At 46.0% G+C, this 15,476-nt stretch overlaps 1 protein-coding gene across 1 annotated transcript in view; it reads right to left on the reverse strand.

The window, feature by feature from the left end:
• Nucleotides 1-15,476, reverse strand: part of LOC144791528 (inositol polyphosphate-5-phosphatase A-like) — a 358,038-nt gene that overhangs the window by 3,559 nt on the left and 339,003 nt on the right. Inside the window, exons 14-16 of the mRNA XM_078666240.1 lie at nucleotides 14,301-14,369; nucleotides 12,518-12,583; nucleotides 104-5,747 (exon numbers count right to left, since the gene is read on the reverse strand). Of these exons, the coding sequence (XP_078522366.1) occupies nucleotides 12,545-12,583; nucleotides 14,301-14,369 (108 nt within the window). The 3' untranslated portion in view covers nucleotides 104-5,747; nucleotides 12,518-12,544. The remainder of the gene's footprint in view (nucleotides 1-103; nucleotides 5,748-12,517; nucleotides 12,584-14,300; nucleotides 14,370-15,476) is intronic.

Raw genomic sequence — 15,476 nt, forward strand, 5'->3', positions numbered from 1 at the left:
TTCTGCCTGTACGCTGTCACTACAGCTAAATGTAAATGAATAGAAGTGCATGCAAATTTTCCTTTTTTCAAATGCAATAAACAGCAGATGATGTGTAGCGAACTCGGTGTTACCCAAAACAGTAAAGAACATTTGTTTCACCTTTGGAGCATAACATGCACATGTCGTGGGATTACGTTTCTTGCACAGGATCTGCATACACTCCTCTGGGAACTTAAACTAAGAAAACTCGAAGATCTAAGGTACCAAATTCCTAGATTCAGCTGCCTGAGGTCTGGATGTTTGAACTTTCCTTGATGCTGAGTCTCAGCTGTAGGTTTTCGTGAGAATGCACCAACATTTCCAGCAACATTGAGTGCCAAGGTTGCCTCATCCGCCTTGGTGCAACCATAATGAAGGTCTAAAATGTTCTCATTGTACTCGCAACATATGCGATCAGAGGTAGTGGAGGAAGAGCATAGGCAAATATTCCTGACCAATTCATCCATAGTGCTTTGACCATGAACTGCGGCTGTCGGTACCTGGAGGCAACATTTAGGCATTTTGCATTCTCCGTGGTAGCAAACAGAAAGACTGCTATAGAGCTGCACCTGTGAAAGTGCAGTTGAAGAGCTTGGGGATTAATTTCCTTTTTGTGGGCATATTAACGCGTCCTGCATAACAAGTCTGCAAAATTGCTGCCCATCCCCTGCAGATGCTCTGTGATTCTGAATTGTCCAATACCAAATCTGTTGGGCTATTTACGACAGCAGGGACAAGGGAGTCCCCCTTCCTTCTACATGTACTGCATGGTTGTTGTCATGCTGTCCGTCTTGCTTCGAATTAGACTGTAGAATGCTTGCAGTGCCAAATGAATTATTTTGAGCTCCGGGTGATTTATGTGATAACCCTACTGTTCTTCTTTCCAGGCAACCTGAACAGTCACATGGCTGAGATGGGTTCCCCACCTCATGAGTGAGACATGCTTGGTGATGGTGATTTGCAGTTGAAGGTCAAGAAAAGACCTGCCCAGCATAAAATGTTTGCTTTGCACCACAGGAGACAGCGCTCTGTTCTGGCACCTATTAACAATAGGTCTTCCCTGTGGCCCTCCCCTTGTGTCCTTTTTCTTGCCAGACACTTCTACAAAAGACGCATGCACTAGCTTGTGTGCAGCACTACTGCTATGGATAAATCCATCATCCAACAGTTTCATTATAGTTCTCACAGTAAGAGGACGTGTTCTCTAAAAAGAGGCAGACACCATCACTCTCTCCTAGTATGGGTAGACATTCCCAGTGACGGAGTTTAACACACACTCTAGACAGTGTTGGATCTGCTGTGGCATGAGATGTGGTTTCTTGGCAGTGACTGGAAACCCTAGCATGTGTAAAAGGGACAATGATGCCTGAGTGTATGAGAGGCCCCAGTAAAAGATGCCGTTCTTTGTTAGCCAATCGTCCATATAAGGAAAGACATTAATGGTGTTTCTGAACTAGTGCGCTGCTACCACCGCTAGAAATTTGGTAAATACCCTTGGGGTAGTTATAACACCGAAGGGCAGAACCCTGAATTGGTAGAGTTGTTCTCTTCCAAAAAGCACACGTAGGTATAATGCACTGGATGTATGGGGATGTGGAAGTATGCATCCTTTTGATCGAGGATCGCTATGTGATCCCCTTTGATGAGCAGCTCTGACTGCATGTCCCAGTTGAGGAGCCTGAGCTCTAGGATAGGTTGCAAAGTTCCAACATTTCTGGCCATGAAGTTCAGGAGCACACCTATTTGCCCTGCAAAGGAACACTGGTTCGATGGCAACTTTGGCGAGAAGCGCTTGAAATTACTCCTGCAACAGTCCAAGTTGGTCTTGACTAATTGCATGGCGACAGGGTGGTATGTTTGGTGGCATGGAACGCAGCAGTACCCATGCTGTACTAATGAGAACCCGTTTGTGAGAGGTTATTTCTTCCTTTTGCTGAAGGAATAACCTGAGTCTTCCCCCGACAGGTGTGGTGTGATCTACGAGAATGATGGGCATGCCACTTTTTGGAGAGAGAGGTGCAGTTGCCAGAGCCACCTCTTTGTCTCGTTTGTTGCCATAGAATAGACGTCTAGTGAAGGATTTGGGTCACAGAGTGTCCTGAAAGAACTGCTGTTGTTGGTACCCCAGCTTTTGAGGAGGATTAGCTGAAGGAATATACTTATTCTTCTCCAGACAGGTGGGAGGTGAAAGAGGGGAATGATGGGCGAGCCATTCTTTGGAGTTAGAGGCGCCAGAGCCAATGCTATCTTTGTCTTCCTCTCTAGTGAAGGATTTGCGTCACGGAGTGTCCTGAAAGAAACGCTGGTGTTGGTACCCCCAGCATTTGAGGAAGAGTAGCTGACTTGGGACCTCCTCTTGTCTGCTGCTTAAGAAAGGTAGACCTGAGCATTTGGGTCTACAGGGCGCCCATGGCTTTTGCAGTCTCTGGTTCCTTTTTAGTCTTTTCCAGTAAACTGCTAACCTGTGGGTTGAATATATGCTCCCCAGCAAAAGGGATACTGGTCAGGTGATGCTCAACCTCTGGCATAAAACTAGAAACCCTGAGCCAGGTGTGATACCTCAAAAGTAAATCAACTTGCCTTTTGACTGCTTCCGGTCTCCTCCTTCGGTAGGGCTCAGGGATGTGCTTTATCAACTCCTCCCACTGGTAGCAAACCTGGAGAGTAGTCCAACTGAAGTGTCAATCCTCCATTGTGTTGCTGCCCCCATAGCCACCCTGTTTCTCAGCCACATCAATTTTGCTCTCCTTGTCCTGGGGAGCATCCCCAGTTGCTCGAGCTTAGGCCCTTCTCCTTGCAGTGTGACTTCTAAGAAGACAGATGAGATATTGCCCCTGATGTAAACTGGTTAATCTGGTGTAGGCTTGGACTTTTATTCCAGCACATGGGATAATGGCCCTCACCTTGACTTGGTCCTTAAAGTTCTGCAAGGTGCATCTAGTCATGATTTGTATCATATGGAGGTACTGCAAAGATCTCTGTCTTGTAAAGTGTTTCGACCCAAGAAGTCATCCTCCTTTTCAGCCAAATAGGGTTTTAACTTATAGGACTGCACTGCCCTCTTGACAACTGTGCGGTACACAGTGGAGTTGTTTGGGGGTTTGCGGCATAACAAGGTAATATTCTAGATTGGCATTCTCCTAAATATCAATGTGATAGTCCTCCCATTGCGGAGTGTGGGGCCCATTGAGGTGGTGGTGGTGTGTAAGTGGCGGCTGTGGTTGAGGTTTGGGGAAAGGGGGCGGTGGGGGACTGGTGGCCTTGCCTATGACTTTTTTAGGGATGGGCTAGGACTCAAGTTTGGGGTGAATCTGCTCCTCAAAGATGAGCTTTCTACTTTTTCCTGGCTGATGTGCATGGGAGTCACTGATGTAGATTGGCAAAGATCTTCCTTTGCTTCAAATTGGGAAAATCAAGCCTGAGGGTAAAAAGGGGCTTGTTTGTATCGGGTTTCGAGGCCAATCTCAAACATGGGTTCGGAACGGATTTAGACTTCAAGGGTGGTTTCTCCGAGAGTCGGGTTTGAAGCAGTGTGGGTTGGTACATCAGTAGAATACACCTCGCCCAAGGCTTTCCTGGAGTTGTCTTTCAGGGTTGATAGGTCTCTTCTGCCTCATCTCAGGGCTTGACACACAACTCATCTGGAAGTGGTGCTTAAACTTTGTGAGTGGGCATTTTTTGGGGCCGATCCTCGGAGGACTGATCTTTGAGTGCATGTTGAGAGATAGGGGGTGTGAGGAGGTGGTTTTGTCCTGGGCCCAGTGCCCTGGGGTAAAGGGATTTTCTCCACTTCGATCTCTGGTGTGAAGAGGACTGGAGTTTCAGGTGGGTCCTGTGGTTTGCACATAGGCGTTCATGGCAGAAGCGGAAGGTTTTCTCACACTTCAACATCTTCAACGCTGAGGTGGACTCATGCTTTGGAGACAGGCAGAGGTTAGAAAAGGATGCTAGCTAGACCATAGGTATTTTGTACTGCATCTAGGACAGAACTGGAAGGGTGCTTTCTCCAAAACACCCTTCCTCAACAATCATTCTCAATATGATCAGTTCCTTTTAACGAGGTAGTGTCAAGTCAACTTGAAGAGGAATCCTGCATCACCGCCAATGCAGTGAGGTGTTCTTCTGTTGCTGAATCAGAGTTTTTGATGACTGGCACTAAAGTTCCCGGGGAAATCATCGATGGTCCATGAGCTGTTATTGAAACATCAGAAGTAAAAGTAAAAAAAAAAAAAAACAAGTCTCTCTCCTGGTGCGTATGGGATAAAGGAGCGGTCACAACACACCTTGTGACCAAAAAGGACTTCGAACAAAAACAAGTTGAAAGAATCAGCTCCCAGTACTAGATGGCAGGAGTATGCAGAGAATGTATATCTACAGCCACACATGCTACATTCTCCGTCCCTCAGATTCTCAGACATTTTTCCGGGACCTGGGATTGCCAAATTTGTTTGCAGTGGGCTGCCTGTCCTGCTTTCTGGAGCCCCCATACAGCTGCTCTATGGTGTCTTAGAAATGCACCCCTTGTTGTCAGACCCTCTTCCTAGGGATTTCTAAAAAACTGCAATACGAGGATCATCAACCCATTTCCTTACACGCCTCAGTCCTATTCCGTAGGCTTATAAGGTCTACTCTCTTGTTCTTCTCAGACATGTTACCTAGATGTCCTCAGGGTAGCGTCAAGGCAATTTCAGACCTGCATCTCTGGCCTCTAAAACTTGTTTTCGTGGGGTTCAAGGACCTGCTTCACTGAGATCCTCAGACTCATTTTCCTGGGGTTCTAATCTATGCTTGATTGGATTCTCAGACATGCCTTAGGGTTCTCCTGATTCCACTGGTTTCTAATGCCTGCTCTCTTTGGTTTTTTAAACCAGCTTCCCTGGGTACTCACACTTGCTAATGGGTCCTCATGCTTTGGAATCCCAAGACATTCTTCCCCGGCTGGAATTGCCAGATCAGCTTCCTTGGGTTCTAAGACCTTTTCTTGGGGCATTCAGACTTGCTCCCCGGGAACTTTGCTTTTAGACCAGTTGCCAGGGGGACAAAGAGCGACTTCTTAGTTTCACACCTTCTTCCTGTGGGTTCAAAGGTACGCTTTCTGTTTCTCTCGTCATGCCTAGGGAGGAGGTAGAGTGGGATGGGGTATTCAGAAAGGTAGTAGATACTTCTCTTTCGAAAAATACAGATGCATGTAGTAGGAGTATGCCTATTTCAGATGGGTCAGTACATGTCACCTGTCAACTTCCGAACTGACAGACGAGGCAATGTCTATTCATGAATGGTACGAACAATTCGCTAGTTTCTCTGGACAAAAGCCTCTCTACACACTGTGAGGCGAGAGAAGAAATAATGCTAATCTCATTTCGTTATGCACGCTCAGAATGGAGACTCCCTTTAAAGGTGATTATCGTCAGTCAGTTTCACATGCTCCTTTGAGTAGTGTGGGGTGGCACATCTAGACTGCCCTTTCCTATGTTGCCTAGAACCCCTCCCATGACCAGTAATTTCCACTGTTAAAGTCAGAGTCTTTGTAGTGATGACCAAGGTTTGGTTCTAGATGTCAGCTGAACAACTGGTCGCAGATGATGCATCATCAGGGTGAGAGGTCACACATGAAGCAATGGAGTTCTTGGATTCTGGGTGCTGTGGAATGTTCCCAGTTGCTGGCCCAGTATTCTCCGTAGATGTTCTTGCTTCTTGCTCCAAGATGGCGGATTTTCAGAGACAACCTATAAAGACAAAGAGGTAAATTTGAAAAGAGGGAGCTGGAGGGTGTGGCTCTGCCAGAGGCATCACCTGCTTTGGACAAGACATATTCCAGCAGACTCTGCCCCTCTGTCTGGCTCCTGGGGTCTGTGTTCATGCCCAACACTTAAATTAGATTAAGTATTGTCCCCTCTGGCTGCCTCATATTGCCCCTCCAAACCCAGTGACACATTTGCGGGGTAGAGGGTTTATCAAATCAAGATCAAAACATTACTCAGGTCCAGGGGCTCGGCAATACCCAAAGCCTCTGTAGTTTCCTCAGAGTGCCATACATGGGATCCAAGGCCTCTTCTGGTAAAGTGCTTATTAGGCCTGGAGGTGGTAAGGGAATGGGTATTGTCGTAACCAAGGCAGTGATCTCTTCAGTGTCACATGTTTGGTACACACAAGCCCTGACTGTAAGGCGATCCTCCTCTTCTTGGAAAAGTCCACCACTATGACTTTTATTTGTATCAAGTCCATGAATTGCTTGGAACAGACAGTATCTGCTCCCCTCACCAGTAGGAGGACCTAACAGAGCTGATCATAAGATAGCCAGGATGAGGATCACATAACAGATGCACCACTGTCCATAACACCTAACACCGGCAACCACACTGCTGAATCCTCAAGGTTGAGTTAATCTGTTGGAGCCCAGGTGCTTTTCTGTGTCAGTAAAAATAGAGGAGGAATTGGTGCCTAATATAAGCACCTCCATTACTGTCTTCAATCAGGTGGTCAACCAGTCTGGAGGGCAGCGTGTATTCACAGATACAAACAGAGGGAAGTGAGAAATATACCTTGCTAATGGTACGTGGCTAAGTGTCAATGTGTGTAGCTAATGTACCCTTGGACCTTAAAGAGACATGGCACGTCCATTCAAGTTTGTGGCCTGTAACTTATTTTTGAACATTGAGATCTTAAATAGATTCACAAGCTTTATTTTAGAGAATTCAAAGGATGCAAGAATGATTATCAGAAAAGCATGACTATGTGACGAGATTATTGAGAATGGCCTGTTCAACCACAGAATCATATTCTGTCCACACAGTGTGATCCGCTTTACTTATCCTTGACAGCGGGACCTTGTCTAAGAGCGAGGTTTTTGCTTCTTTATCTATGGTAAACTGACCTACAGGCATTTCCAGGAGGGACTTGCTGACTTCTGATAACAACAAGAAGCCACCCATTTGACATATTGTTTGGGAGATGGCCTTAAGTGCTGACAAAGAACTGCAAGCTGCAAATGGCTGCTTAGCAGGCATAGAAGACATAGTCCTACCCATCTCGCAACATAAAGCCGTTTTAAAATTTTGGATGTCATGTAATGTTGAATTTATATAGTGATTCATACCCCTGATGAGGCCATGAAGCGTTACATCTCCCTTCAGGTTCCTGGTAGGCCTGGGCAGGCTTTAATGCGGTTGGCGCCTGGTGCAACAGTCAGTTTTGCCGCCGCCTCCCTCATGACCTCCTCCTCAGGTTCCTTGGCTACCACTGGGCAAAAGTGCCCCTCCATAGCTCCTCTTTCACATACATTTCGTTAGTTTTCAAGCACTTGTAAAGGCTGGCTTTACTAATAAAAAATGGTATCTACCCAAACTAACCCTTTTTAGCAACACTAGGACTAGATAATGAAAAACTGGAGAAAAAACATAACGTCCTACCTATTTTATGCAGTTTGCATGCAGCTCTCTGAGGACAGTTTGTAACAGTCACTGTTGTATATTAGGGATGCATCGTATGTTCTGCTGTAACACAAGGATCTCTGTGACAAAAGCAGTAATCTACTTAGCTCACCATACAAAATACAGATCATGAGCTACTTCATGCAACTAGACAAAACTCCGATCTCTCTCTCTCGAACATCTAACAGGAATATTAATCAGAAGAGTTATCTTGACAATGTTATTGCTGCCTGAAAGCTGTATGCACAAGGAACTCTGCAGATGGTGTTTTGAAATCGTAAGTTATTGCTAAGCACAGTGCCCTTCCTTCCCGCCTCACCTCCTACCCCCAAGGACAGCGCACAGTGCGGCTGCACCAGTTGCACTGCCATAAAGCCGGCCTTGGGCCCGGGCATAATTTAATGTAGGGTAATTTACCAAGTCTACATGTATGGAGCAAAATGTGTCATGCCAATGGTACTGGTGATATTTTGCACTTAAAAGAAATGAACAAAATGCATAATTTCCTTCACATGACTCAGTGTGCAGAATTCTGAGCTGCCCCGGAAGGCCCAATGAGGGTTCATTTGAAGTTTTAAGCTCAGTCAGACCTCCAGGAGGCAGGACACATTTTTTTTAATGTTCCCTCCTGTCATTCGGTGTGCATGGAATATAAGTAGTGCTCCCGGTTTTATGGTATTTTTTTTTTTACATTTCCATCTGTATTAATCCATATTTATTTTTTGTCCATCTTATTAGTAATTATCAATTTTTTTGTGCTTTGAAAATAAATGGAGTAAAAAAACATACATTTCCACGTTTATTTAACTCATAAACAGGCACTCATACTTTGATGCCTGTCACGTTTTAGCAAATTCAGCTGCCAAATATAGCAAAACACTACAACTACAGGTAAATATCAGCAATTTACTTCAAATATATTTTAACATATGGCTGTATTTAAAGATATCTTCATTTGTTTTTTAACTCCCCATGCTATCTATCTGCTCATCTGTTGTCTTCAAATTCACAGCATACAGCATGGGAAGCCACTCATTAGACGCACAATTTTTAATATTTTTCCACTTTTAAAAATATATAGTCAGGAAACACATTGATTTCTGTCTGTATTTCTCTGTAACAATCAGTGAAAACGAAAAATTGGAAGCCTTAATTATAAGCCTGGGTAATGCTCTGGTGGGCCAATGGTTAGGACCTCAGGGACCTGGTTTCTGTGTGCTATGTCGCAAAGGGCCCGAGACGGAGATAGTCAGAGCTCCAGCAGGCCCACAGTGTCAGTCAACTGGATCCCAGGATGGGGACTTGAGGCCCGAGGAGGCTTCCCCTGCTTGCCTGCGATAAGAAGCTCAGACCAGGCTCAGGTCAGTGCTCCAGCTGGTCTTGGGGTGGAAGCCTTCAACCCTGGGTTCCCTTCTCCGACCCACCGTGTCGCAAAGTGAATGGGACGGGGTCTTGCAAGCACCGATTGATCTCTCCTGCTTGTCCAGGTTTAAGTGCTCTCCCTGGGCTCAAGGTCAGACTCCAGCTGGCCCAGTGGTTGAAGCTCTGACCAGGGCTCCTTTCTCTGGCCCGAAATAGTGCAACGTGCCTGGGATGGGGTTCCACAGATTATAGGAGATCTCCCCTGCTTGTCCTGGTTCAGAAACACTCACCGGGCCCTGGGTCACAGCTCTGGCTGGCCCAGGGGTGGAAACCTCTGCCATGGCTCCTTTCTCCGGCCTGCCATGTTGCAAAGTGCCTGGAATGCGATCCCGTAGGAAGCTCTCCTCTGCTCGCCCAGGCTCAGGAGCTCTGACCGGGCCCTGGGTCAGAACTCTGACTTGGACAAGGGAAGCCCCCCCAAAATGTTTAGGCCAGCTGGGTCTGAAAGTGCCAGGGGTCCGCAGACCTCAGTGTGCCTCAGCTGTCTGCCCGGGATAAGAAGCTCTCACCGGACCCAGGATGGGGACCAGCAGGCCAGAGATAAAGAGCTCTGATGGGCCCCAGTTGAAAGTTAAGGCTGGCCCTTGAGTGGAAGCCCCTGGCCCTGGATTTCGTTCTATGGCCTGCCATGTCGCAGACCCAGGATGGGATCCTGCAGCCACCAGGGGTCTCCCCTGCTTGTCCTGGTTCAGAGGCCCCTCCATAGCCCCTTGGCTGATACCTAGCTTGGGTTCAGAGAACTAAGACTTGTGTCCTGTCCACTCCAAGGGCGATCAGAATACTTTTTTATAAGACATTAGGCAACCAGATTGCTTTCCTTCAAGACAGACTACTGGTCCCTCCAAGCCTTGAACATCTGGTCACCCGCCATGCATTCCTACATGGCTGGGTTGCCCTTGAGGTCACAATGAGGGCTCATTTGACTCATCAAGCCCAGCCAGGGCTCCATGAGGTCGGTGTGTTTTCTCCAATGGACCCCTCTTTCACTAGGTGTACACGATTACAACAAAGGGGGTAACCTTGCTCTGGATTAGTAGGTGTAAGAAAGTGCCCCTTTTGTCACGGTTACTCCCTGACTTTTAGCCAGATACATGATACCAACTTGACTAAGTGTGCCAATCAGGTTCCCAGGGCCTGTGTTCTTTCCCAAAACGGTACCTTTGTTTCCACAATTGCCACACCTCTGGGCCACATGCAAGTCCCTTGTAAAAGATACCCCTGGTAACAAGGGCCTAGTGGCCTGAGAAGGTCTCTGAGGGCTGCAGCATGTATTATGCCACCCTCAGAGACCCCTCACCTGAACACCCATGCACTGCCATTGCAGGCTGCGTGTTTTGGTGCAGACTAAACTGTAGAGTCGACATGGCACCCATCCCTGGGTGCCATGCCCACCAACACTGCCTGTGGCATGGGTATGTCAACCCTCTATCAGGCCATACAGCCCTGAAGGCAGGGTGCCATAACACCCTAACCATAACACCAGTGAGGGCATTGTTGCATGAGCAACATGCCCCTACAGTGTCTGTGCCATTCACAAGCTTTGTAAGTGCAGTGATGCCATTCTGAATATAGGGGCTGGGAGTCTGTCAGTACAAACTCCACAGCTCCCCGAAGGCTCCACTGAAAACTGGGAAGTTTGGTACTAAACTTCTCAGCACATTAAACCCACACAGATGCCAGTGTGAGATTTAATGTAAAATGCACTTTGATGGTATCTTAGAAATGCCCCCTGAAAAATGACGAGCCCTGGTGTGGTTCCTGACTGGCTACTTCACCCAGAAATTGTATTTTTGTCTGGGGTTGTAAAGATGATTCCTCTCTAACAATGAGCCCCAATCTTCGGAAAAGACGGATACAGGCTGTTGTAGAAGCCTGTGCTACTTCACTTGATGGTAATTTCACAAGCCAGTTGTCCAGCTATGGGAACACCTGTTGACCTTTTGACTGAGAAAGGCTGCTCGTGTGAGACATTTGGTAAATATTTGAGGTGCTGACTTGAGCCCGAAAGGTAGTGCCCTGAACTGGTAGTGTCCTGCTACAAGAATCAAAGGTACTTTCTGTGTTTTCAGTGAATGGGTAGGTGGAAGTATGCATCCCGAAAATCCAGGAAGGTAGTAAATTCTCCTTTCTGCATCATCAGAGGACTACTTGTAGAACAAACATCAGAAAATATTGTTTCTTCAGAAATCTGTTTAGTTGCCTGAGATCCAGGATTGCCTCCATTGACCGGTCTTCTTTTTGAAGTGAAAGTGCTTGGAGGGGCGCTTTTCACGGAATCTTCCCTTGAAGAGAAGGCATTTCCCCTTAGATGGTGGAAATTCTTTTGAGCTATAAGAAACAATGCTATTCTAATTTCTCCTTCCTTAATAGTCTTAGTAGTGAAAGTCTTGCATATCCCATATCTTATGATACAAATACACTGAATGATACAATGGCACTAAATACACTGAGAATGAGGGTCATCAGTGTATATCTTCTTGTGTCCACAAGATGAACGTTTGAAAATAGATTTCTTCTCTCCGTCAGCTATGATGACACTTTTTTAAAAATTCTGTTTATTGGTTTTCCAACAAACCAATAATGCACACTTTACAGGAAATTTGGTTTGCTACGATGACTGTTGTTGGCAGTTGGCTGTTTGATAAAAAGATCTCCCTGGTACAGAAAAGACCAAATCTACCCTAAAAACAACTCACAGTACCTTTGTGCTGAAGACAGGGCAGGTTCAAATCCGGGGCAGATCAAAATAATAACAGTTTCAGGTTCACGGAGAGGTTAGAGCAGAGCTCTTCCAGGGGACTCCTTCACATACCACATGCGGTAGACATTTGAGTTATGTAGACTTCTAGAGGGAGTAGGAGAGCTTAAGCTTACACTTTATTGGTTGAAGTTTGGGTTCTTTCATATGAGGTGGATGTGCTACTAAATACATGTTTCTGTTTCAAACCTAAGGCCATTTTAACACTGTATACAGCTATTTTAATGTACCATGGATTCCCCGCCTGATGACAGGGTATTATGCAAGCATGTGAATATATACAAAAATCCAATGTTGGAGAAGTAAAGAAATTACACATTTGCATAAAAAAATAGAATATAGGCTGAGGATTTTAATACCCTCTTCGAGGCCAGAAAAGGAATTTAAAACAGCTTCATGAATGGGGGCAGGCAGGGGGAGGCGGGAGGTGGAAGGGGTGGTTGCATATGATTTCAAAGTTGTGTTGGAATTACTCATTCAAGCTTGAGAACCTGTAAGAGTCCCAGTGCTGCAGAAGGCCTAACAACTCACGAGTTCTTGATGGGCACAGGAATAAGTCCCACGTTTAGCCCGAAACTCCTGTACATGAAAGAATGATCATTCCTTTCAGCACCCTGACTGCTCAGAACACTACAGACCCGTTATCCTGTTTTCCCCTTAACGGTACTCCAAGTGTCTGTCCAGGATTTGTTTTCCTCTAGTAATAACTCCGAGCTCAAGCCATATTCTAAGAGTTTCTCCTTCCCCCACAAGAGGCTTGATAGAATGTTATGCTTTCCATTTCTGATCGAGATAAGACCAGTGCAAGTGTCTTTCAAAAGGGAAGACAAAAGCCACACCCTGGGTAGCTAGATTCCATCCAACACCCCCCACAGAAGTTAATTACCTTTCTTGTCACTTCGACTCCAAAATGTTATGTAAATACCGACAGCTGGAAAAAGAGGAAGACAGGCTGTGAAAAGAGAAAAGAGAAATTAGGACCAAACATTCATGCCCACTTGTACTTTATCACAAGGACTTACATATCCTCCCTGTGCTCCACCCTAAAGACTTCCCCTATCCCTACTGTACTCCAATCTAAGGATTTTTTGCACGCCAGTAATTTTTCCACTGGAAGGATTTATCATCCAAACCTGTCCTTGTCACATCTCTTCACTGCTTGGCCCCACCGGAATGATGCACCCCTACTATTTGCAATGCAGAAGACCCTATTTAACATCTACGTGACCCCACTAGCCAGACTAATTAGAACTTTCGGGATGGAGGTAGTTTCTTATGCAGATGACACCCAAATCCTCGTCTCTCTTTCCCATTCAGATGTACCAACTGCCTCCAACTTTAGATCTTGCATGGAGGCGGTTAGTCAGTGGATGATCCAGAATTCACTCAAACTGAATGGGGAGAAGACTGAGGTGATGGTGTTTGGAGGGAAAGAGAACATCTGGTCAGCCAGCTGGTGGCCTGACTCGCTAGGAGAGTGCCCTTCCCCCACAACATCTGCTAAGAATCTTGGGGTGATGATAGACCCTGCCCTGGATATGGGCAGACAGGTTAGTAGAACCATCTCCACCTGTTGGGGCTTAATCCACACCCTGCGAAGAATCAGGAAATATCACTCTCAGCAATCCAGAAAGCAAATAGCTGTCGCACTTATCGGCTCACGACTGGACTACTGTAATGCGCTGTACGCGGGGCTAAACAGGAGCCTGCTGCAGCACTTGCAGGTAGTCCAGAATGCCGCAGCCAGATTTGTTCTGGATGTTCCCAGACGCTCCTCGGCCACGTTGGCCAGGAAAGCGCTGCATTGGCTACCGGTAGAGCACCGAGTACGGTTTAAAGTCCTATGCATGACCTATAGAGCCATTGCAAAGAACAGCGACACGGGAGTTGGTTCCATCATCTCCCACTACACTCCTGGAAGGGACTTGCGCTCCTCCAGGAAACTGCTCCTGACAGTTCCCCGCATACGAAGAGCCAAGTGGGGTGGCAGGGCCTTCTCCACCCTGGCCCCTAAATGGTGGAATGATCTCTCTCTGGATCTCAGGTCCCTACCCTCCCTACAGAAATTCCGAAGTGCCCTTAAAACTCGCCTCTTCCTGCAAGCCTATGTGTAAGGATGCATGTTTCCATTTTTAGATGTTATTGTTAGGCGCCTTGATACCTGCGGGTTATTGTTTTGCGCATTATAATTTTTTTATCAATCTATCAATCAATCAAACCATTCCATGCACTCCAATCACATCTCTGTCGTACTCTGGTCCACAAACCCAAGCCAAGCTAAAGACTCCTTGAAACTTAGAGACTGGCTATGGACTCCGCAAACTCAGCTCTGAGGTACAGAGCACCGACCCTAAGCTCCAAGTCAAGAGTTCTCTACGACACTCGGACCAGCTCCAACAACTCCCCCACATCTAGCTCCAAACTAAAGACTTCATCATACCAGATGCAAGGCAAAAGTCCCCCACATTCAGTTACCAGTAAAGGACCAGCCTCAAGTTCTGTTAAGTACGCACCAAAAAAAAGACCAAGCATAAAAAAACTAAAGGCTCAGTCAGCTCCAATATTAGGATGCCCCTCTCCTTTCACATACGGGTGTGTGTGTCTTTCACATAGACATAGCCTAAAGTTTAAAATTCCTCATGGTGCTCCAAGGCTCTGACACCTCTTACCTTGTGATCTCCCATGCAGACACTTGCTCCAAAGTTGTCGTACACCGGCTGACTACCATTCCTGGTCTCCTGCACCAAACAAAGAGGGGCATATTTTGTACATTTTCGATAAAAATTATTCATCAAAACACAACAAGCCTGAAGAATCTTGAATTTATGTATGATATATGATTTTAAATTACTAGAAAATTGAAAATTGTAGTTGATCAATCTTGCGTTGGTTGGTAAAAGATAACATTCTGATATAATAACAAACAATGAGTGCTGATCTATTTGGTGCACAAGTGTTTGGATTATATCCACTTATGGGGGTCCAAGAGGCTGTCTTCCCCTGATCAAAGCACCACTCTGTTATAATGTACCCTACACCTAGATAGGTGCGGTATTGAGAGTCTACGCCTCTTTCTATAAATCGTTTGCAAAGGTGGGCAATGTTTGTGACTGTTAGGCCTTTTCTGTAAATAACTTAAAATGCATTGTGTGTGTATGTAAAGGGGGCAAGATAACAAGACAAGTAAGTGGATGAAAGGAAGGGAGGGGAGGAGGAAGAGAATGACAAAAGAAAGTGAACAGGGGAGAGGCTGAAGGGTGAGAGAGCAAGGGCTGAGTGCCTGACAGAAATATAGTGAATGTCAGATGGACAGGCTAAGAGTGGTGCACAGAGTGAGGAATGGGCAGAGTGAGGCATGGAGAAAATGAGGAATGCAAAGTTCAGAGTGGTGAAGAAAGTGGTCCTAGATTGCCGTCAAGTGATGGGGACAATGAAGGATGAAGAGAAGGGATGGAGAGAGAGTGAGGTGAGGTGAGGAGAAATAACAAGGAAGAGAGTCTAAGGGGTCGAGGGACAGAGAGGTGTGGAGAGAGTGAAGGGAAGAAAAGCTAAGAAGACACTAAACTTAAGGAATGGAGAGTCCAAGGACCTGATTCCAAATTGGGTGGAACAGGGTGAGGTATATACTACACCTGGAAAAACCATTACACTGGGAAAAGGTATTTACCTGGTGTGATAAATACTTTCTATTCCAAATGTTCAACTTGGAAATGAGGAATAACATGCAAAATTGGCATATATCACTCCAACATCTTCATGCATTGCCTTTTTTTTGGGTCTTTCCCCTGATACATTTCGGTAGGCTTGACCTGCCAAAATCCAACAGTGGAAAACAGTGGTTTATG

The sequence above is a fragment of the Lissotriton helveticus genome, chromosome 11 (genome assembly GCF_964261635.1).
Source record: "Lissotriton helveticus chromosome 11, aLisHel1.1, whole genome shotgun sequence".
NCBI classification, from domain to species: Eukaryota; Metazoa; Chordata; class Amphibia; order Caudata; family Salamandridae; genus Lissotriton; species Lissotriton helveticus.